The sequence below is a fragment of the Streptopelia decaocto genome, assembly GCF_964273445.1.
Source record: "Streptopelia decaocto genome assembly, chromosome: 9".
Lineage (NCBI taxonomy): Eukaryota > Metazoa > Chordata > Aves > Columbiformes > Columbidae > Streptopelia > Streptopelia decaocto.
In genome coordinates, this window is record NC_138664.1 from 10,823,168 (window position 1) to 10,847,352 (window position 24,185).

Consider the following 24,185-nt stretch of genomic DNA (forward strand, 5'->3'; position numbering starts at 1 on the left):
CAACAAAGATGATGAAGGGAGTGGAGCACCTCCTGTGTGAGGAAAGGCTGAGGGGTGACCTCATTAATGGTTATAAATATGTGAAGGGTGAGTGTCACAAGGATGGAGCCAGGCTCTTTTCAGTGACAGCCAGTGATAGGACAAGGGGTAATGGGTGCAAACTGGAACACAGGAGGTTCCACTTAAATATGAGAAGAAACTTCTTCTCAGTGAGGGTGATGGACACTGAACAGGCTGCCCAGGGGGGTTGTGGAGGCTCCTTCTCTGCAGACATTCAAAACCCTCCTGTGTAGCCTCATATAGGTGCTCCTGCTCCGGCGGGGGGATTGCACTGGATGAGCTTTCGAGGTCCCTTCCAATCCCTGACATCCTGCGACTCTGTGAACCCGCCGGCCATTCCCGCCCTTTCCCCGCCGTGCGCAGGCGCAGTAGGCCCCGCCCACCGTGGGCGTGATGCGCATGCGCGCGGGAGGATTTCCCCCCCGCCCCGGCTGAGCCGCTCGGGCGGGGAGCGGCGCGGCGCGCGCCATGGCGGGGCCCAGCCTGCGGCCGCACGTGCACTGGGCGCAGCGGCACCGCGAGCTCTACCTGCGCGTGGAGCTGAGTGACGTGCAGGTACCGGCGGGGAAGCCCCGCCCACCGGGGGGCAGCGGGAGGTTCCGCGGGGCCTCGCGCCGCAGCGAGGGGGAGCGGGGGAGGGCTGGGGTGCGGGTGCTGCCGCCTTAACGCTGCTTCTCCTCCCGCAGAACCCGGACATCGCCATCACCGACAACGTGCTGCATTTCAAAGGTGGGGGCTCCGTCCCGCGGGCGGGTCTCCGTGTCCCGGTTGCGGTGCCCGGTCCCCATCGCTGCCCTTGGTGCAGCGGCCGAGCGCTGTGCTGGGTACAGCACCGCACGCACATACAAGCCGTTCTGTCCCAGTGCCAGTAACAACAGCAGCTTGTCTCTTGCCTAATAAATGAAAAACAACCCTCCCCATATTTAAATAGCGGTGAGATTTCCATACGGCTTTGCTGTCCTGGCTCAGCTGAACCCCGCAAAGAACTCGCGGCAGTTTTTTCCTTCCGCAAAGACCTTTGTTGGCGACTGTTACCAAACCTCTGCACGGGGAAGTAGCGCTTGGTTTGGAAGGTAAAGCAGATATTTTCCTAAAATATGGGTTTGTTTCAGCTGGGCGGCTGCACATTGCAGCACCATGGAGCTCGTGCTGGTTGGCGTGTCCAGGTAGCACAAGGATACGCTGTAGCTGGTTTTATTTGGCTTTTTACCGTTTATTTGGTGTTTCTTCTCCAAGATGCATTGTCTGGGAAATGCTGCCACCCTGCTGAGACACAGCCAGGGCCATTGGATAGGGTGTCATTGCACATCGTGTTTGCTTCAGGATCGGTTTACGGCTTAGAAGGGTGGAAATTAAACTCGGCGTGCAGGTTTCTGGAGCCCGTCTGGGGACAAGACAAGAAATGAGAGATGAACACCCCCTCCTGCAAGCGAGGACCCTTTTCCAGTGCTGTGCAGAGTTGCAGCAGCTTCAGCTGCAGACTCCAGCGACTGCACCTCTGAGTAACATTTTGGGCGGTTTGTGCCTTCCCTGTATGCGTGTGGTTTTCTCTCACCTCTCAACAAGGCAGGAAAAGCAACAACTGCTGAATATTTCTATGTATAAAGTGTCATTTGCACATGGGGTGTGCGGAGCTGGCAAAGACCTTCATGCTGTTAATTCTTGTCTTCCAGCTCGGGGTCATGGTGCCAAAGGGGACAACATCTACGAATTTCAGATTGAGTTCCTCGAACCGGTTGAGCCTAAAGTAAGTATTTGTGCTTTACTAACTCTTGCAAAGAAAAGGTAATTTTTGGAAAACTCGAAGGGAAAACAGCTGTGCGTAAAGTTCACAATATGCCCGTTTTAGATTTTCCTGGCGATTCTGTAACTGCTGCAAACGAAAGGCCACGATGCAAATTGCCTCACTGGAGCTGGTGCTCACGTGGGTCAACTTTAAGAGAAACAGGGCCTTACAGGTATCGGTTAATATGGTGGATTTAAAGCAGCAAAATGTGTTGTCTGATGCAGCCTTGACTGGAGGACATGGCAAAACTGCTGCGAAGCAACACTGTGGTGTCTCCTGGCTTCTTTTGCTGACAAAATAAAGTCATGAGAACTAGTGCTTCTGGCTGGTGCAGATTTTTTAGGTTGCCAGGCTGTGGGTCCTGTTGCAAAATCTTGTCTTAATTGCTGCTGTGGTCCAATAGGTGCTTGGCTGGAGGAGCAGCCCCTCTCTCTGTGTTACTCACAGGTGGCTGTGAAGTCTGGCTTTACCTCTCAGAGTGGTTGAAAGCACGAGAAAGCTCTGAGCTCTGCTCCCAGGGCAGGATTTGTGCTGCTTATTCCTGGCTGCCCATTGGGGATAGCAGCAGTCAGACTGGGAGCCACCGTTCGTCGAGGGAGTCGAGACCACCGGAGGGTGTATTTCTAGGGTCTGTTGGTGGGTTTCTTGGGTGGCTCCTACCAGGTATTGAGTGGCAGAAAATCCCTTGGTTCCAGGATCTGGTCACCAGTTTGTCATCTGTCCTGTAAAGCAGCAGCTGCCTGGTCCACAGCGTGGGAAGGGGTGCTCACCACCACCTGTGCTTGTCCCCTGCGCTGGCAAACAGGGGCAGTGCCAGGAGCCAGGCCTGGAAGGGAAGCCCTTGCCTCTGCAGAGCAGGCTCCTTCCAAAAGTCTGGTCACTCTGAGTCGCTGTGGAGGGGCTGGAGGAGAATCAGCTTTCCAAAATGTGTGTAACTACAGATGGTTGGGAGTCCATGGTTTTGCAGTCCAAGGTTTTCTCTTTGATGTGCACCCTAAGTGCCTTTTTCTGGTGCCAGGGTGGCCACTAGTGGGAGATGGAGGCTCTGACAGGCAAGGACCGGACAACGGTAGCTGTAAATCACAGCTGCAGCCTTCAAATGTCCTGGGAGCATCCAGGCAGCCTTGACAGAGCAGTGCTGGTATAATGTGCACAGTTGAGAGCTCAGTTCATGGCTGTTATGCATCATTTCCAGCTGGTTTGAGAGGGAGTTCCATGCAGAGCAACCTGGCTTGGCTTGAGGTGCGGACGGATGCAATGGTGTCAGTAAGGTGGGCACCCACCATGACAGTGCTGTGGGCTGTTATGCAGAGTGTGGCTGTGGCTGTGGCAGTGACCACACTGCCAGGTCCATCAGCTCCCCATTGTTTCCAGGTGGTTCCTAAGGCTGTTAGCTTTTCCTCTTGCTGTAGCAGGTGTCACACAGAATCACAGGATGGTTTGAGTTGGAAAGGACCTTCCAAGCTCATCCAGTGCCACCCCTGCCATGAGCAGGGACATCTTCACCAGCTCAGGTTGCTCAGAGCCCCGTCCAGCCTGGCCTGGGATGTCTCCAGGGATGGGGCATCCACCGCCTCTCTGGCCAAACTGGGCCAGGCTCTCACCATCCTCAGGAGCAACAATTTCTTCCTCATGTCCGGCCTGAATCTCCCTCCTTTAGTTTAAAACCATCACCCCTTGTCCTATCACAACAGGCCCTGCTAAAAAGTCTCTCCCCATCTTTCTTACTGGCTCCTTTTAAGTATGGAAAGGCCATAATAAGGTCTCCCCAAAGTTTCTCCAGGCTGAACACCCCAGCTCTCTCAGCCTGTCCTCCCAGCAGAGCTGTTCTAACCTCGGATCATTCCTGTGGCTCCTCTGGCCCCTCTCCAGCAGGTCCATGTGTGTCCTGTGCTGAGGAACCAGAGCTGGACCAGCACTGCAGGGGGTCTCACAGAGCAGAGGGACAGAGTCACCTCCTGACCTGCTCTTCACTCTCCTTCTGATGCAGCCCAAGGTGCAATTGGCCTTCTGCGCTGCCAGTGCACATTGTTGGCTCACGTCCAAACATGGGGTCCCCTGTTTTGGACAGGAACCTATTACATTTACCAGTGGCTTGGGCAGCTGCAAGGCACCTGTGCTGCAGCAGTCTGTGTCATCCCAGCTTCCCTGATGGGGAGAGCTCAAGTATCAACTCAGCCTTGGCCCGTGTTTCTGAGGACTTCTGCTGATGTTGGTTCTCGTGTCTTCCCCTCAGCCCGTGTGCAGGGTGACTCAAAGGCAGCTGAACATCACCGTGCAGAAAAAAGAGAGTAACTGGTGGGAGAGACTCACCAAGCAAGAGAAGCGCCCACTCTTCCTCGCTCCTGACTTCGACCGCTGGTTAGATGAATCGGATGCTGAAATGGAGCTGAAGGAGAAGGTCAGTCCTGTGGACGCGTGTGGCTTGTGCTGCCAGCTACAGAGCAGGGGCAGCTGTTCCCTTGTGCATGAGCTTGTGTCCTTCATTTACCTGGAGGCGTCTGGCATGCTGATTATTACTCCTATTTCATACAGATCCATATAGAATTGGTGAAACAGCTCAAATTGTAAGGAGGAGTTCCAAAATAGGCACGCTTTTGGCTAGAAAGAGCAGCAGCTCCAGTCTGAACTGGTGGCTTCACAGCCTCGTGTCCCTCTCCCTATCAGGATCATATCAATGTGCCGTATGGAGCCCAGAGATGCCAGACCCGGACGTTGCTTGTCTGGAAATCAGGGATTTTCTGGGCTTTCCTGAGCTGCTGGGCTGGTCCTGATGCTGCATTCCCACCACCTGGTGAGCTTGAGTGGCGTATTGCAGCAGGGAGGTGCAAGACTGGCTTGGAAAACACTTGAACAGGTCACGTTTCTGCAAATCTTATTTTACAACAAGCGCTGCCCTGTTCCCCTCCTCAGACACTGAGCTTACCAAAGGGCCGCTGCAATGCCAGGAGCCAGAAAACTTGGGCTGGATGTTCTCAGTTCCCTTCAGGTCACTTGGTGGGTCATGAAATGTTATAAGGAACAGCTCCGAGCAATATTAATAACTGAGAATTAACACAGAAAATGAGGGTTTGCAGCAAAAGCTCCTAATTACTAGAATAAAATACATTCTGAAGGCAAGATAACTAGTTAACACCCTCTAGCTTTTACCATACCAGAATTTCTGGCTGAAGAATGTGCTGTTTTATGGAGGTGAGTATTTCAACCCTCTAGCGACTGGCTGCTTAGCTGAGTTTTAAAGCCACTAGCTTTGCAGTAGTATAGTTAACAAATCACTTGCTAATTACAGTAAGTCTTTACAACCTTATCCTTCATCTTAAGGAAGAAGAAAAGATTAACAAAATGAAAATAGAATCCAGAGTCCCGAAAGACCGTAAGTAACTGTACCTTTTTAATGTATAAAGTGGGGTTTAGAAAGCTGCTGTCACTCTTATATGCAAATTTCAGCTCTTACAGGGCAATTTTGACCAGCTCGGTGCATCTTGGAGGGGAATCTTTGTATTGTGAGCTATTTAGAAATTTAATAAAAATGCACTGCAGTTTCCAAGGAATTTAAAACATCCGACTAGCAAAAATCGAGTTCTAGGAGATGATGATAAAAGCAGGCAGAGCCCCCAGTGCACACAGCAACCCTTTTATCAGGATCAATAGCTTCACTTTTTCTTGGAAGCTTTATTCTCCCAGGACGCCTGGTTTGCAGCTGTACTCTTTGCAGCAGTGTTACCATTGCCCTCTGCTCACCCCATGTATTTATTCTATGATTGTAGCTTTCAGACACCTGAAGAAGGGATACTTAATCATGTATAATCTTGTACAGTTTTTGGGATTCTCCTGGATTTTTGTGAACATGACAGTACGACTGTTCATCTTAGGAAAAGGCAAGTAATAATATTTTATTTACATTGGGTTTTGTATTGTTGTTTTGGTTTTTTTTAGTGTTGTTTTTAATACTTTCTAAATAGTGAAATCTAAAGGAAGACATATTGAGGAAACAAAACCTTAAAAGCATCACTGAAGCATGCAACAAAAGCCTCTCAAAAGCCATCACAGTGTCAAGGACAGGAAAATACTGTCCTCTTGTAAATCACAACTGCATGTTCTGATGAATGCTCCTTGTACTCTGCCAGGATTACTGCTAAAGAAATCAGTTGGAGCAAAACGTGTCGCTCACTGCAGTGCTGGTATTTTTGAAAATGCGCCAGGCAGAATATTTTGTTTTGAAGCAAGAGCACTGTATTCTACTGAGGTACAGCACTATTGCTTTTTTTGTAAAGTAATTACTGAAATAGCTCTTGATCCTTCTGTGTGTGAAACAGAGCACTTGAGCAGTGTTTCTGGCTTAACTGCTGGAACTTCAAGATAAAGCCTATAAAGAAGTTACATAATTATGCATAATGTTTTGTGAAATACAACTAGAATCCTGTTTTCAAGATAACAGCTGCTGCACCAGCTTCCTGCACATGGAAATTCATTTGTTCTCTCAAAATCATTTCCTTTGTCTTACAGATTCCTTCTATGACACATTTCACACTATTTCTGACATGATGTATTTCTGTCAGACCCTGGCATTAATGGAGATCATGAATTCCCTAATAGGACTAGTCAGATCACCGCTGATACCTGCTGTACTGCAGGTAATACTTTAAAATTCTTCTTGCTCTTCCCATGTTTAAAGTAAATCTCTATTTTCCACAAGTGTTGAGATGCTCCTAAAGTGAGTGATACAACCTCACTGGCACTGGACTAGAGAATATATTATTCTAGAGGCAGGAGTCTTCCCAGTCTTGGCTTTCCTCTTCCATCACCTTGGTAAGATAGTTCAGGACAGCAAAAATGAGAAACAGCTGACAAAAAGTACATTATTTTGATTGGGTTGCAGTGTGCTTTTTATCCTGCTTGTGGTTGTTGTGCATAAAAATGAGGATGGATGATTTAGGACTTGGATTGCACCTAAATAGAGCAAAAAGTGTGCTCGTCAGAAGCAGGTCATAGCTCAGCTGCAGTTAGTTGTGTGCTCAGCATGTGTTTGCGGTGTGAAGAGTAGATACCCTGTGTGGGTTCTGACAGCAAGGACTTGCTCTTTCTTTTGATGAAGAGTGACTGTTCCTTAAATTTGTTTTTTCTTAAACAGATATTTGGGAGAAACTTTATTTTGTTTGTTGTCCTTGGAAGCTTAGAGGAAATGCAGAGCAAACCCGTGGTGTTCTTCCTGTTTTATTTCTGGAGTATCATTGAGCTGTTCAGGTTTGTGGGATTTTTCTTCTAGCAGGTGTGTAGAGACCAATGTGATTGTTCCCAAGAACTCTTTATAGAAGATTTCGATCTTTGTACCTTTTGGAAGAGTGGGACTAGTGTATTTGTCCCAGAGGGTAAAAGTCACAGACTGTCACAGCCTTCCTGCATTGCTCCACCTCCCAAAAGCTGGGACAAGGCTGGAGTCTGAAAGTAATCTTGCCCTGAACCTGAGGAAACCTGTTGCTTTTTTACCTTGAGGGTTCTGTTGCTTTGAACTTCCATTAAGTGAGCTGCACTATTCAAAATAAGTATGTTGAAAGTTTTATTAGGCTGTTACATTCATCCATATGGCCAGAATAGCAGCATTAGTTCCATAAACTGCCAAATAAGGGTGTGCCCATCATGATCCATAGGAACAATTTGAATATTATGTTGTGTGGAAGTTATGTTGACTCTTCTGTAAAGCAGATATATGCAAGGCTAATTCTAGTAGCAGCTTCCATTTTAAACAGTGTGTTTCTTTACATGCTGAATTGATTTTAGGTATCCATATTACATGCTTTCATGCATCGGTATTGAATGGAAACCACTCACCTGGCTCCGTTACACCGCCTGGATCCCTCTCTACCCTTTAGGAGGCTTGGCAGAAGGTATGTCCAAAAAAGACAATTTAATAAACAACAAGGCTGGGCAAATAACTCAATTTTTGGTTTGGCTGCTGGACTAGAAAATAATATAATAGAACAATAGATAGATAGACATTTGCTTTGAGCTGAAATCAATGTGAGCATTTCTGTCTTTCTTACTGAATCAATTTTGTTTTTCAATTTGATGTGAAAAAATATCTTCCTTTTGGGTACTGGAAAGTGAAGGCAAGAAAATGTTACCTGACAAGGTGACCAAGCATGTGCTGCCATCCAATGCTTACTTGCCTCTGCTGATCCAAAGCAGCGCTTTATTTTCTTTTGTTTGCTGGACCTGACTTGGTCAGCCTAGCTTGGCTTCACACCAGCTCACAGATGTTGATGTTATCTTGTAAATCATTGCACAGGACAGGCAGGGGCCAATTTCTCCCCTGAAAGCAGCAGAGCCTCTTCTGAGACAGGCACGGTGCCTGCCAGGTAGGGCTCTGCTCTGTGCAGGGCTTTACAGCAAACAGGTCTGGATTATTTTTATTTATTTAGGAAGCATATCAACCCTTCAGCCTCTAGCTGTAAGTAATGTGCTGTAATCTTACCTGTCAGAACCTGTTTCAATGAGGCAGGAGGAGGTTTGTGCATTGCCCATCTCCAGGCACAGGAAAGGCTTCTCCTGTGTCATCACTGTGGGTATTTCTGCGTGGGAAATACTGTGGGCGCTGCAGGTTACAGTTGCGTGTGAGAACAGGGTTTCACCAGGCAAGTTCACTTTTACAGCTAAACGGCGCCACTGCCTGAGCCAGCTGCTTTCCGTCATACTGCGTGTTTGAAAAAAAACAACAGCTTTAAAATAGTTATAATTAATGAGAGCTAGCAAATAAGGGAAAATCCTGAAAAAGCTGCTGCGGGCTGGGCAATTGTATATTTGATCTGTGTTTGCTAATGATGATGGCCTTCTGCTTTCAGCCGTCTGTATTGTTCAATCCATTCCAATCTTCAGTGAAACAGGGAAATTTAGTCTGGGATTGCCAAATCCACTGAACATCACAATCCAGTTTTCATTTTTGCTTCAACTATACCTTATAGCCTTGTTTTTAGGTAAGATCCTTAACTGTATTTCTCACTATTGAAATAGAATGGCCAGTTTCCTCTAAATAAATATGTTTTTCAAAGAAAATGAAATTTCTGCATCTTGGGGATCACGGCAACATAAAATTGCTTGAGGTGAAGAATTATCCTTGTTACTTATATAAATTTGTCAGTGATGGAGGGGAACACACCTACAATTAGCACTGGGTAGCCCTCCAAGAAGGAGACCTTGGTAACAAGTTAGTAGCTTTATCTACTGATCATTTGGGTTAAGAGAGTAATTTTTACATGTATTTATAACTTCAGTTCTTTAACATCTATTTATAACTTGCTTTTTGTGTGGTGGTTTGTTTGTTTGGGGATTTTTGTTCTTTGTTTTAAATTGGGTACAGTCATCTAGTATTAAAAAGAAGCAGTAGTGTCCTGTCCTGCCTAAACACTTCATTCTCTTTTACAGGAGTATTTGTAAACTTCCGTCATCTCTACAAGCAAAGGAAGCATCACCTCGGACCAAAGAAGAGAAAGATGAAGTAAAGGAGGACTGCAATGCTTTCTTACCTAACTTATGACAAGATAAGCCTCTAATTATTACGGTTTTACCCACTGTAATGTAAAGAATTTTGTAAAATTAAATGATCACGCTAGATTTCATGATTTCATAGTGAATTCAGGTAACATTCCCACACACTGTACTTTGTTCCTTTTCGGTGCATGGCATTCACCATCGAACAGTAACATTTAAACTTGTATCCTGTCAGCTACCATGTTAGAAAGAAATCCTATTATCTGCATATAACATGCTTATAAATGGTGGAGCAGCACTACATAGAAATAGTGTTTATCTTTAAATTGGATATTTGCTCTTTCAGTACTGCATGCAGATAGGGTGTCTGATGTGGGGATACACTGTTTGCTGGCCTGGGCTGTTCTGGGGCGCAGCTGGATGGCAGGAGGAGCACGATCTGAGACCACTGAACAGCATTTGGATGTTTATTTTGGGGTAAACTTGCTCAGCACATACTCCTTTTCTTCTGCAGCATATTGATGCTGCAAGAATTAAAACTGGAAGTAGCTAATATTGATTTAAATGCTACCGACTTAGTTTGTTTCTAGTTTAGCCTTATGGAACAGGAGCGCTGTGTGGATCCCAGTTTTCCTCTAGGGACACATCCTTATTCAGGCGGTGGGGAATGGAAGCTGCCAGTCTGTGCCGTGGGCAGAGATGCTTTTGTGGTTGGTAATGCAAGCACTGAAACATAATAAAACAAGGAAACATAGGTACCAGCTTCCACCTAGCACGTGAACCCCAAAAGAACTCCAGCCCAGCCACACAAAGGGAAAACGGGGACCTGTCATGGAAGACTGGGCTCCTCTGATAATTCCTGGCAGGGCTGTAGCTCCTTAAATTTATTTATATTCTTCAGAAAGGCGGTAAATACTTAAACTTAGGAGTGGCACCCAGTGGGATAGAGTAATGGGTCAAATAAAACCGTGTATTATTTTGATAGCAGGTATCAGATCTCAGTAGGAGAGATCCCACAGGGGATTTAAGTGACCCTTTCCTCTGTGCTTGCTTTAAACAACACCAAAAAAGAGGAGCCCCCCCCCCCATTCCAGGTCATCTGCTCTCTTACGTGGAAACCTTTGTTTTAGTTGACTTGATCTCAACAAAAAGTTTGCTCTAAAAGCGAATTGTGGTTACAAACAGGTTCCCTCCCAACAACTGCCACTGCCCCCAGGGCAATGCCAGAAATCCAGAACAGGCACTAAAGCTGAGATTAGCTTAGTGCTGTCTTAGTATTTATCTTTTTCCAGAAAATTATTTTCTATATTAAAGGTAACAAACAGCTTACAGTTTGTGATGGGAGCCCAGTGATGGTTGCTGTAAAGGAAAGGCTATAGTGTTATAAGAAGATTTTAATGAAGAACTGTTAGAAGCTCCATGCTGCGTTTCACAAATTGTGTTCTGTCAACAAGAGGCGTGATGAAACTTCTCTTTAGGGATACCTGAGACTCCCACTCGAAGGAGAGAGCAGCTGATTTTACTCAGGAGAGATGAGCATTATTTACACACTTAGTATTTCACTACAGCACACACTGTACCTATGTTTGAACTATGTCAAAGGATTGAATTAGCTGAGCAATGGAACAGCAAGGATCACTTTCATACTTCAATTTCTCCACTGGGCATTTGAACTTCTGTTAGGAAATCCGTATGTATTCCTACTTATTTCTCAGTGAAACTGTGGTACTTAGTGCAAGCTGTCATGGATCTTACACTACTGAATTTTAGTCCTTCAGAAAGAAAGTGTTTCTATTAATAAAGATTTACAACCAAATTTTGCTTTAGTTCAGTTCTTTCCCTGAATCTGAGAAGTTGTATAATTTATTATTTAATTCATGTGATAAACAGGTGGAAGCCAAGCCTTCACCCAGTCAATGTTTTAGGCTACACAGTCTAGTTGCTATGAAAATGGAACAAATCCAACTTACATTCATGAAGAATTACTTTTTATTAACATTACACAAATAAAAAAAAAAGACGTCGCACAAGATTAAGTTACTTTCACAAGTGTAAGCACTGCACCGCCAGTGATAACTCCCATTATGGCAGTACAGACTGGCTTTCAAGTTGGGCATAAAATGAGTGACAACACCCTGAAATTAACTGTCTATCTGATCCTGCACAGTGATTCTCACACATTTTCTTTGGACTAATCAAGTTGGTGTATAAAGTATAGTAGCTGCCTTTTAGGATACCTTTACCAGTGAGTTCAGTTACGTGTAACCACATTTTGCCACATTTTAGGGAGGCCAAAAGCCATGAGCAGTCTGCTGCCTCTGATGGCATTTTCTTTCACTCCTCACATACACTGAATAAGTTCCACCCAGCATCCAACAGAGTCATTGATTTTGGGACACTTTCCACAGTTTTCAGGTCTGACTAAAGACCGCCACAAACTACCTACATTTATTTAGAGAGCGCTGATGCAGGTAAGGGACCCTGTTTTGATAAGAAGTTCTCTAAACAATAACTAAACAGGCCCTAGAAAGTAAACAGGATGAGAAAATTTGAACCACTTGTGTCTTAATCTATAGAAGATCCGAAAATGGTGACTTCACATCCTTTCAGTGCTGCTACTGGAAAAGTCTGTCTGCAGCGGAGCGATGTTGTGGTCATAGGCAGCATATTCCGACGCTCCGGTACTTGCCACTTTGAGCTGCTGAGCAGCGTGCGTGAGCTGAAACGCTGCGTCGGGATGCGCCGTGTCGGGAAGGAGCGTGCACTCCCGCTCCAGCATGTCTGCCACACCTTTGAGCAGGTCCAGAAAGCCAAAGGCCAGAGCTGCCTTTCGTAAACGATTAAGTTCCTGCGAAGAAGGAAAACTCTTTTTAAAGCCACTGTAAGGCTTTACATAAAACACGGTTTTCTTCTATTTTTTCATGGCAAGCTCATTCACTTACTTAAGAGGAAACTAACCTGAGCAATCAGTACAGCTGATGGAAACCACCCAGCTGCTCATGAGATCAAAAATGCTTCAGGGCTGAAGATGATAGTGGCACAACTAAACAGTTCATTTTGCCCTTGATCCCTTCCTATAAATCTCCACTTCTCCCTTTTCTCTTTTGTGCATTCAGCTCTTGTACCCACGGGCTTTGTCAGTGTCTCAGCTGGGGTTGGCCTCCAACTGAGGCTTCACTGACTGCTGCCTTTAACCACAGTGTCCAGCAAAATGTGATATATATATATAAATTTTTCTTCACTGTAAACTGACAGTGCTTATATGCATTTAGGCAGGGCATTCATTCTTGAAGTCTCAGGGGGCCACAATAACAAACTGCATCATCACTAAGCTTACAAGAGAAACTATTACCTCCACCTACAGTCTAGATTATGGATTATTATGATGTGGCCAAATGTGCCTGGAATTTTTTCTTTCTCTGCTTCAGTTGTAGAAAAAATGTAGGAGACATTTCCAGACTCAGAATGACATCTGTGTTCCTATTCCCCTCTGATTCCTCAGTTTATTTCTGCCTGGACAACAGCATATAATCTGTGAGGAAGTTCACCATGGAAGTGACAGGGATCAGGGATCCTAAGAGGCACCTATAAATATGACACATCTATGTCACCCTGCCAGAGAACGTGGTGACAGGGAAACCAGACCCCTTTGTCTCACCTTAACTCGTCTGTAAAATGGATTCAAGATGTTGCGTTTACAGAACCATCTCTGGTTTTCCAGAGCCCTACAAGCCTGCACAGAACATCCCCCAGACAGAGATGGTATGTGTTCCTCTGTTAATGCACCACTATCAGTATGGACCAAATTTGGGCTGTCCTGAAATGTTACTCACTTTATAGAAGGTCTGAGTTTTTTCAGGGAGTTTCCGTGCATTTCTCAAGATCTTCTGTACATCCGTCTGCAAAAACGAAAAACAAAAACTTGGCAACTGCTGGGGAAGTGGCAGAAAAAATCCTCAGCTATTTATTGAGAAATTATCCTGACCATTGACCAGACCGCAGCTCACAAAGGCTGAAGTATAAATGGTAATTACACTAAATCAAATAAACTAAGCCAGATGCTACACTGGAGACACAGCTTTCATTAAACAAGCTATGCTTTCTGATTGCATTTTAATCGTGATATTTTAAAGTGGCAGCATTTATACAAATGAAAGAAAAGCAATAAAGCAATTACATTAAACAGACAAGACACAGATAGAGTCCGCTTTGCTGGTAAGACGGCTACTGCTGATCAAAGTAAATCATCAAGTCCAAAACCCGTATCATTACCTGGAGGCCACTCGGTTTAATCCACACGGTAACGTTCTGTGCGTAACTGCGCTTGTTCTTGGGTTGCAAGGGGAAAGGGCTCTTATTGTCATCCTCTCCATAAGGATTTTCTTTCGCATCTTGGGGAAGAAAATAAAAAGAACTTAACAACTAAGAGTTTCACACAAGAAAACACTGAAATCTGTAAGAGTTATTGAAATTATTGTGATTATTACCTGAAATAGGTCCAAGCTGTGCCATCTTCCCAAGCCATGGAAGGGGCTCAGGGCCCGGTTCAAAGAGTGACATCATGAGGTTTGATTTCTTCTTGCTGTCAGCTTGTGAATAGAGCATTCCGTACCACTCAGGCCTGTGGAAAAGAGCAAATCCCAAAGGCTGAAAATCTTGCATCCCTCTCTGCCTAGAATTTCCCCCTCTCACTGTGTGGAGGCTCACTATTTGCAATTTATACTGGCAGAACCATGTCCTGAATTAAAAATCCACAGCTTTGTCTGGCAGTGCAGAGTTCTGTACAGAGTACAGATATAAATAAGCATAATTTATAAATAAAACATAAGCAAAGTAAGAGATTTCTTCAGGCAGACATCCAGCGCCATACCCCAACTGGACGACAGCCACCATGCCTTCCACTTTCAGACTGCCATGTAATAACACACAGAAGTTGGGGATTTTCCCAGCAATCTGATTAGCTGAATTCTCATCTTCAGTGTCATCTGTGATCCCAGGACCCACCTCATCACCTTCTGGGGAAGAATAAAAGCAAAGAAAGAGAACATAAGAATAAACTCAAACAAAGGAGTTCTGTTTCTGTGCCACCACCCTGTATCTTCTGCCATGCAAGAGTCTATTAATTCTCTTGTGGAACAAACAGCTGCTAAATGAATTGTTTGGGTGAAGTGGCATTATAATGTTATACAAACCACCGCATTCTACTAACAAAACAGAGTTACCAAAAAACTGCAAATAAAACCTCAGCTTTGAAGAAACTAGAAGTGAAATGAAAAAACACCAAGAGTCTGGCAACGAATACGTGGCTGCTTCTGAACCAAAAGCACCCTGAATTTCCTGTTCTCCTGTCCTTTGCGATTTGTGGTCATTATAAGAAATGTTTTAGTAGTTGGAATATAGCTGTGATTTAACTGTTAGTATCTTCTAAGGTGAAAGGCCTAGCAGGATAAGAGTGTTAATACACAGATGAGAGCATTTCTAGAGTTTTCATTCTTTTTTACCCAGAGAAATCTCACTTTCTCTTTGCCCCACTCCAAAGCCGTGAAGAAAGGAAAGGGAAAGTCTTTCTTATCACAGGCTGATGCACACAAGTAGCTGCAAGTCAGTAATGTGCTAACCATCCTTGACGCCTACACCAGACATTTGTATAGACACATAAACACTTGGCCCCAATGAGCAGCAATTAATGCTCAAGTACAACTGAGCAATCTAGTTGTGATTAAGATCAGATTTTTCACAACAACAAATAATTCCAAGAACCAATTAGATGCAGGCATTAAATATTCATCTTGCACCACACATTTCATGGCCCCTAACTATTTTTAGCTTTAAGTTTGGCATGTTCTATTAATAATGATGCCATAAGGACACCGTTCCCTCTATTCACTTTCAAAAGAACACAGTAGTCAAAATCAAAAGAGCTTGTATTCAAGTTTTAATTTTAATGTAATCACACAGACATGTCTTTAGAGACATCTGGCATTTTCACAAAGCATAAAACCTGTGCTTCTAGTCTAAACCACCACAGACATTACAAGGGAAGTTTACAGCAGTTTTTGCTAAAAGAAACAAAACTTGCTCACCTCTGTTAAGTGCAATGGGCAGCACCAAGTGTCTGGACAAGACAGGAGGGCTGGAAATGTCAGCTATATCTACAAACCCAACAATTTCTAGATCTGTGGGAAGGCAACAGGTTTAAGTCAGATTTGGAAACAGCTGAAATGCATTCAGAGTCAATGTAACCTTTCCACTTCTTAGACCACTGAGTTTCCTGAAGCATTGACTAGAGGTAGCACAACCTTGACAGTCACAGATACAAACATTCACACATAATACCACAGCACTTTAAGAAGAGAACACCGAGAACATAACTTCCATCACACATACTGCTGTCCATGAACCGTGTTACTGGACAAATACAGAATCTGGAAGATTCTGCCTGTTTTTCACACTGTACCCAAACCACTGCCATTTTATAAATCCAAAAGGAGAGAAACAAAGGACTAAACCAAATCTACCAGCTTTGAAACCCTTGATTAAAGCCATGGAGGAATTCAGGGGGTGGGAACACCATACACTGCATTTTAATGCACACAGAACAACATTTCCTTCCTAACGACTTCCCATCTTTGGAATGACAGGAGGAACTCAAAACGCAACACAAAGCCTCTCATCAAGACACACCGCATTCTCTTTTTCTTGGCTTTTGCTATTTTGCTGCAGACGTACTCACTCCTATTTAAACAGCATGCAGCTACAAATAACAAGTGATCACACCCCAAATGAGAAATGTTTTTTTCTCTTGCATATTTAAAAAACCCCAAACAAATGAAGGCAATCTTGGTGGCAGGAATTTATGAGTTACAGTTCACTTCCTTGCAGAATTTTACCACTATCATGTCCTCATTCACATGCAAACTGTGCACATTTTGTTGATGAACACAGAAAAAAGAAAAAGGAAGTCTACAGGACAGATCCGGGAAATGGAATTGCCAGTGGAGCTAGAAACTCACAAAAAAAGAAACTGTCTGAAAACTCATCTGGGCACATGATCTAGCCAAGTCACTCTTGTATTTCCTGAACAACACAAAGCCAGCAGGAACTCCCATCAGGTCCCTTGCAGAGTTTGCCACCCTGGGGTGTCACCAAGGGTACCAACCTTTAGCCCAAGAGCCACAGAACTGCCTGACTGGGAAGAACAACGAAAGGCACGTGGCCAAGTGCAATGCTGAGGAGCTGAGAGCAATATTGGTGCTGTGGCTCAAACTAAATTCTTAAGGCAGAGCAGTGAAGTTCAGTGTTTTCTCTCCAAGATGTGTAACTAGCCATTCACAAGGCATGGGCTACGTACAGCCTCCCTGCTGTTCATGGGAGCCGTGTCCAGGAGCGGGAGTGCTGAGACAGGTTTTCTTTGCACAGTTCTAAAAAACAATTTGGTATTTGTATGAAGCACCAGGATAACAGACAAACTATAAAGCCAGAGATTTCAGAAATCTCAACCTTTACTTGTGCTGCCCCACCAATTCTTCTCAACTCTGTTCCTGGGGGATTCCTTGAAGAAGCCTCCAAAAAAAATGCCAGTTTGTCTGACCTTATAATACAGGGTCTTTCTGATAAAAGCAACTCTAATACAAAATGCAGCCCCATCTCCAACATACCTCTTCTATCCCCCATAAAGTTTATGTACTAAGGTACTCATGGAAAGCAGCCTGTGACTCTCTGCCACAGTCCTTGCCCCCAGAAATCGGCACCCTGAGTTTTGAAAGTTCCTCTACCCTCCTCCAGCCCTTTTACCAGGGACATGTGGCTGCAACAGGACAATGCTCTTGTCCCCTGGTGCCACATACACCAACAAATTACAGAGTCAGTGACTGATCCTCACAGAGAGAATGTGTATGAAACAGCAACTATACAGGAAAGGAGGTGGTAGTGAAAAGGTAGAAATTGAACGGATTTAAGCGAAAAACAATCAAAGATTGGTTACCTGTATTAATTGCTTTAGGGATGGGGTCTATTTCCTCATCTATAATGAAAGGCTCTGGTCTGGGAAATACTTGCACATCAGATGTTAAGTGGCCACACTTGAGAACAGCATGGAATGGTGTATAAGCCAGGTCTATCAGCTTTCTAGAACACAATCGGTTATTATTAAGGAAAATATAATATATCTCAAATGAAAATTGTTTGTCTAAAGCACATTTTTTCCTTTTAACTACAGTTAATCCAGTAGTTCTAACATTGCTAAATGACAAAACAAAGCAGATTATTATCACACTGATGGCAAACTAACAATAAACCTGGAAATTGGCACCTTCTATCTGCCAATTGTAAACAGATGTTGTAGTTTGTTACAGAATGACCAAAATAAATATTGACCTTAACAAGTGAAGGTCAAGATGAAAATACAGTAAACAAGATCATAAACTAAAAGAAAACAGGATGAATTAGAATACCTATCTCATCAGATTTCTTGTTATATTTGTTTTCTTTTACAGATACTATCTGCAAACCTTCACTAAGGCATATTATCTACAAATCTACTCACCCAAACATAGACTGTACATTCTTCAGGCAAAGGGGTCCATCAATGGTGAAAATTTGCCCTTCCCCGTTGTTCAAATCTATGAGCCGTTCCAGGCAGTCTAAGGAATCTGTGCTTTGAAGCTGTAAAAAAAGTAAAGTGAAACAGTAGGGGTTCTTAAAGTTTTCTTTTTATTATCAAGTATGTTTTCAGAAAATATACACAACAGCAAAAAGCACCTGATTGGATGATAAAATGATTTTTTGTTATCTCACTACTTTCTGAATAAACCAACAACCTTGGTCTCCCAGGAAATATACTCTTTATGTTGCATTTATATTAGACCAGACGCAGCATTTGGCCTAGTAACAAATAATCAGAATATCTTGAGTTGGAAGGGACTCATAAGGAACATTGAGTCCAACTCCCAATACACTGCTTTATCGTGTTAAATTCTGCTTCGAAAGCAGGTTCAAACAACCAAAAATCTCAGAAGCTTTTGGTCTTCAAGAGCACAGGAACACCTTACTAGCATAACAACATTTCATCAGTAATGCTAAGTTTCCACCTCGTTCAGGAAAATCTTATTTTTAGGAGTGAAGGCGGATACAATTATTTTTGAGAAGTTCTTAGAGAACGCCCTCCATTTACTGATAAGTTTAGAATGCTCTAAACTTACCAGAAATAGATTATTCATTTTAAACATTATTCCAGTTATTCTGATATGTAAACAATGCTTCACTCCATCAGCTTCATCAAGAGGATCATTTCACCTTGAAGGTGAAATACCTTTTGCATGCCTAAGTAGAAAATCCCTCTGTGTTGGACAGAAAAATACAGGTGTCGAGTTAAAAGCAATGTTATTAATAAAACCTAATCTAAGGAACTTTAGTCTATATAGGCTTCTTTTTATGCATTTTTTATTCAACAGAATTCTACCTACTTTGAAGATTTTTAAAGCGGGTACTGAAATTTTCAAAGGTACTTGAAGAGAAAGAAAACAGTCACCTTCCCTACAAAACTAAGGGAAGTTGGTTTGAATGTTGGCTCGAGGACTTCAGAATTTTGCTCACTCACATTTCTACATAAAGCTATTGTTGTTTTAAATGTTGAGCATTTCTTCACAATAGAAGTGATTTATTCAAGAATTTAACTGTAGAATAAGAAAAGCCCCCAAATGCAATCAATGTAATGAATGCAAAAAAATAAAAATGAATAATATTCCCCAGAAAAAACCTGACATGATTTATAAAGATTATGATAATAATGCAATAATAATTTTTTAAAAAGCTACATTCCATCAAATAACTAACATTAAGCACTGGAATGTCAACTAAACTTTATAACTAAGCACAAGAACATCGAAGTATGTTTTGTGCTGACCTGCTCATCAGTTCAGAGAAGAAAATAATTATCCAACGTAACAAAGAAGAAGGTATGTGTTAAAGACGTCACCTCTTCGAGATTTGCCATGCACATGACATACAACTTGGATGGGAACGGGAAAGGCAGCGGAAACCTGTTGCTTTCACTTCGCTGGTTGTGTGTAGCCAGGGAGTGTCGCAGGGAGCCTCTGCCGATCCCCAGGCAGCCGTCGGTGACCAGGACAACCTCGAATGACAGGAGGAGAGATGAGCACTTCCGAGAAAAGACACATTTCTATCCGCAGAGGACAACTATATGCCAACACATTTCAGCAGCCTCCCTAGCAGCATGAACTTCTCTGCTGAAAATCCTTTCTTACACGGGGATTTCCTCTGCTGAACCGGGGAAAGAATTGCAAGTAAAATTTCCAGAGACAGGCACACAAATGAGAAATGGAAGATTTAACCACTGCAATTTCAGTTATGTACATAGTAAATATACATATAAATTTCATGGCTAGAAACACACCATGCTGTGCATAAACATGGCTGTTTTTAAGCGTACACTAGAACTACAGTGATCATACAGCCAAAAAAGCAGCCTGCTGCTGATGGACTCGAGAACTTTGGGTTTATTTTCAGATGGAAGATTAAAGCCAAGTGTGACCATTTCTTCTGCAGAATCTGGAGGGTGACGCAACTCCCACTACAAGCTACAGAAGCCATACAAAAGGTAGTATTAATTACCCTAATTCTTTGCAAATATAGCTGCGGTATGCTCACATTTTGCAGCAGAATTATTAAAGCAAAAATATATATTTTTCCATTCAGTTGCATGTCCAAAGTCACTCCTTGTACAAACCTGCATTAACAGGTTACGCTGCATAACAGAGCTATTTACACCAGCTGAGACCCAGTCATTTCCAGAATAGTAAGACAGCTGCTCTTTCAACACTGCACAGAAACAGCATGCATTATTTTTGGCTGAGAGGTAAGGAAAAACAAATCCAATTGAAACTCAGTGTGTATCTGCTACCTCCAGATTTGTATTCTCTCTCCATCCTCTCTCTCTCATTTGCAGTCTGTCCAGTTATCATCTGAACTGTTGCTCACCCATAATGTTTTTCACTATTACAAGATTTTGCACAGGTCATTCCCCACTGCCTTTCATCACCCCATAACCCTCCTGACACACCTTCCCAGCTCACTGAGCTGCACAATTACTGAACTTCAATCCTAACCCAAAAAGCAACAGCCTCCTTGGTGTCTCAGAAAACTGAGGACTAAAATCAGTTTTTGCGACAAGAGACAGTAAATTCAGAAGGCTGAGAGCTGCAATGGCTAAACAGAGCACGTGAGCAGAGAGAGGCCAAATGACTCATCAGGGAAAGAAGACAGTTCAAAACACACTCAGCAGCAGTTCCATGCTTCTGCTTGAGACCTGGAACTGTTACCTGCACTGGAAACCATTAGGTATTGGGAGAGAAAGGTTATTGTGTGTGTGATTATACCCCTTCCAAACTGAGTGAGGCTCCTGGGACAGAAGATTGTATCCAGATCAAATGTCAAGCCTCCAAAATAACACTCTTGGGCCAGATTTTATAATCCACCCCACTACATTAACATACCAGGCAAAAAGCAGCCTCATTTTTTGCTGCTGAATGTTTTAATACAGACCACCTTCTGTTCACATCCCAGCTACACCCAAAATACTAATTCTTTGTCTTCCTGTAGCACCAGCGTGCCAGAGAGCATACAAAGTTTTCAAATTACATTTACATTTCCATCTGCAACTTACAGGAAGTAGAAAGTACACGTCAGATCCTAAGAACAGTGAAATCAGTCGTACCTGGCAAGGAATTGCTGCCCCCCATTCTTGCTGGACAATGTTACAAACCCCCAGCAGCGCTGACTCCAGGCAGGTTTTGTCATAATCATCCATGTTACTCAGGGCTTCCTGGAAAGACAAACACCACTGTCATTGCTGGCTGAAATATCACTAACACAGAAAAGTTATTCACAGTTCTGTTGTAAGTCAATATATTTGCTTTGTACTGTAACATAATGCAAAGTACTGTGTTCTTATCTATGACCTGGAAAGTTAAAAGAAAGAAAAAAAAAAAAAGATATAGGAAATAGTGAACGATATAATAAGAAAACAGTTAAAGCTGACTCTGAAGGAACTATAATATTATAAACAAACTTCCTTGGGAGAAAAAAAAAATCTTCTGCATGTCTCAAAGAAACAGTAAAAATCTGAAGTAATGTGTAACATGAAACATTTAGCTTAGAAAATTTTCCCAGGTGTCAGAACAAATTTAACTTCTTAAAGGTTCAGAAAATAGGCCACAAGGAGGTTGTCTCAAAAACTCTTTGGCAGAGAGAATAACAGAATCCAAAATTCATACCCACACCCCATTTCTATAACCATAAACCAGTTTTTTCTCCTTAAAATGAAAACCTCACACTTAACACAGCACTATAAGAAAGGTGAAGCTATAAAACTAACATGCTAGAGGAGCTTGGCTGGATTCTTGGCAAAGAGAATGCACTGGCATTCATCTGCTAAAAGGCAAACATAACAGAGAATATCTCTTAAAATCTGCATGTCCCACAACTGATAAAACTAAAGCATGGTACCCTTGACAGTGACGTATCATTTCTTCTTGATATTATATGCAATAACCAGACATATATATATATATACATTTTTTACTGGCTTCAGAGACTTTCAGTACCTTACTGAATTTGTATGAAATTTCCATCTAGGGCTTTCTCCTCTCCATTTTCTTTCCACTTCCTATCACATCTGCACTTCCTATCACCTTTTTCTCGTTCTTGCCCTGCTTCAACTGCACCTTCTCTCTACCAAATCACTTGAGTCAAAACCTTGCCAAGCAGTCCTATTTGATTCATCATTTATCAAGAGCAAATTAACAACTACTGACAAAAACATGAACATCATAGAACTACTGGTGTTTGTAAGAGCTTCATCAGGCAGCCCTTTCCTCCACCCCCACTTTTAACTAAATAATCACACTCTAGTGGTTACCTGTAAAGGTGCAATTTGCAAAATGTTTCAAACACATTGATTTCACCTATCCTTAAAATAAGGATAAAACACTCAATTCAAGACGTTCTGCAGAGGATGACAGGAAATCACACAATTTCAAGTGTCATTCTGAAAGATGTCAGGAGGGTTTGAAGGTTGTGATTTTGCTTTGTTGTGGTTTTTGTTTCGTTGGGTTTTGTGCATGTGTGTTCTGTTTGTGTTTTGTTGTTGGTGTTTTTTGTCGGTGTTTTTTTGTGTGTTGACAACTTACTGCTTTGGTGCCCCGCACACCCTACCTGCAGCGTGTTGTAGTCTCTCGTAAAGGGCACCATCAGCTCCCACAGTGACGAGAACACCACCAAAGCTGTGAACTCCAGCTTGTAGTTGGTGGCCATGTGCTCAAACAGCATGGTCAGCCCGTGGACCGCCAAGTGCTTCCTCTGGTACTCCTCAGACCCCTCCACCGACACCGGCCGCGTCATGGAGAGCGACACGTCCATCACCACCACCGTCGGCATGATGAGCAGCTCCTTCCCCGCTACCGTCGTGGAGAACAGCGATCCGCTGCGTGGAAAGGGAAGAAAAAAAAGCCGCGTGTGATAATTAAAGTTATGAGGCGACGTGCCTCCTCCTCTCACGCTGACCCCGCTGTGTGGTGGGGGAAGCGGCAATTACCCTTTTGCCCCTCAAAAAGGCCGGATTTAGTGCAGATTAACTCAGTGGATCTGCTTCTGAACCACACGTAGCCTGTGAAGGCCAAGGCTGAGTCTCCATGGGGGAAGGGAGCAGCGGGGACACCCCGAGGGCCGAGGAGAGGCCGGGGACCGCGACGGGGAGCCAGACCTCCCTCCCAGCCTCCCAACCCCTCCAGCCCGGGGACAGCTCGGGGTGTTTCGGGGAAGAAGGCGAGAGGGGGAAGGGAAACGGTGCCGCTCACCCCCGTCCCGCCGTGCCGCCATCGGTCCGTCCCAGAAAGCGGCTCCCCCGGAACGCCGCGGCCGAGGCGGGAAGGGGCCGGGCCCTCTGCCGGCCCCGCTCCACACAGCCCAGGCCGCCCTGCCCGCACAGCCACAAGGGGAAAAAGTGTTTTCGTCAGTAAAAGGAGAAGTCTGTGATACTGCACACACTAGGGAAAGCAGCTCATTAGATGCCGGTATTGTGGCATCTACAGAGCTACAGAGCCTGTAGCTGTGACAGGACGGAGACACTGATTTGAGGCTGGGCAGCCTCGTGCCTATTGTGGCACGATTAAAAAACAGAATTTATGGAAGAGTGTCCCAGCTGGCGAGCAAACCTCCTTCTTCCAGTTCTGTAAATGTGGGAGTCAGTGTAAGGAATCCTAAATGAAGGGATGTTGTTTCTACAACTTTTCTGGCACCTGACCCTGGTGGGGGGTAAAGGACTGAGAGACATCAGACTATGAATCCTTAATGTAAAACAAAGTCCCTTCAAACTAATCGCAGAATGCAAACTGATTATTTAAAAATGTAAGCTGGGGGAAAGGGTAACCAAGGAGCCCGCAATCCATATTTTAAATAAATCAATAAGGGGATGCGGTTGTTAGAATGTCATCTGTATGAGATGCCTCAAGATGAAGCTACGTGTAAGTTTTCTTGGGATTTACTCCGCTGCTGTCTTCCATACTTACCGTGAGAATGATCCATGTCTCACAGCTGCTGCTTTCATGTTGTGGTTTATAACAGAGATAATCACCTGCCCTCGTACTGAGAATAACCTGTAGTAAGAGACAAAGATACTGGCTTCAGAGATAGACCCAAATTTATACAATGCTATTTAATCTTCTTAGGGGCTGCAGCTATTAAACTGGATTGGCTATTCCTCCAGTAATATGTCCTTCACACCTGACCCTCTCTTGTATTAGGGCTGCGCTAGCAAAGACATCGTGAAAGTGGGATC

The 24,185-nt window shown here is 43.7% G+C and overlaps 2 protein-coding genes across 5 annotated transcripts; one reads left to right on the forward strand and one right to left on the reverse strand.

The window, feature by feature from the left end:
* Positions 1–462: 462 nt before the first annotated feature.
* HACD3 (3-hydroxyacyl-CoA dehydratase 3) lies at positions 463–11,147 on the forward strand. Of its 2 annotated transcripts, XM_082061446.1 has the most exons (11): positions 463–615; positions 747–789; positions 1,734–1,807; positions 4,083–4,247; positions 5,168–5,219; positions 5,614–5,724; positions 6,353–6,480; positions 6,978–7,090; positions 7,625–7,731; positions 8,686–8,817; positions 9,266–11,147. In XM_082061446.1, exons 1-11 carry the CDS (start codon positions 529–531, stop codon positions 9,340–9,342), a joined length of 1,089 nt encoding a protein of 362 aa, XP_081917572.1. In that variant the 5' UTR covers positions 463–528; the 3' UTR covers positions 9,343–11,147. The 2 variants fall into 2 exon arrangements, with proteins under 2 accessions (XP_081917572.1, XP_081917573.1); XM_082061447.1 differs by lacking the exon at positions 8,686–8,817.
* Positions 11,148–11,302: 155 nt separating this feature from the next.
* INTS14 (integrator complex subunit 14) lies at positions 11,303–23,241 on the reverse strand. 3 transcript variants are annotated; one of them, XM_082061444.1, is made up of 12 exons: positions 23,206–23,241; positions 22,565–22,832; positions 21,066–21,173; positions 19,308–19,463; positions 17,877–17,995; positions 17,316–17,458; positions 15,415–15,507; positions 14,202–14,343; positions 13,819–13,952; positions 13,604–13,722; positions 13,165–13,230; positions 11,303–12,179 (listed from the first exon to the last, which is right to left on the reverse strand). In XM_082061444.1, the coding sequence occupies exons 2-12, from the start codon at positions 22,784–22,786 to the stop codon at positions 11,928–11,930; spliced, it is 1,554 nt and encodes a 517-aa protein (XP_081917570.1). In that variant the 5' UTR covers positions 22,787–22,832; positions 23,206–23,241; the 3' UTR covers positions 11,303–11,927. The 3 variants fall into 3 exon arrangements, with proteins under 3 accessions (XP_081917570.1, XP_081917568.1, XP_081917569.1); XM_082061442.1 differs by having other exon boundaries at positions 14,202–14,346; XM_082061443.1 differs by lacking the exon at positions 23,206–23,241 and adding an exon at positions 22,944–23,158 and having other exon boundaries at positions 14,202–14,346.
* Positions 23,242–24,185: the final 944 nt, after the last annotated feature.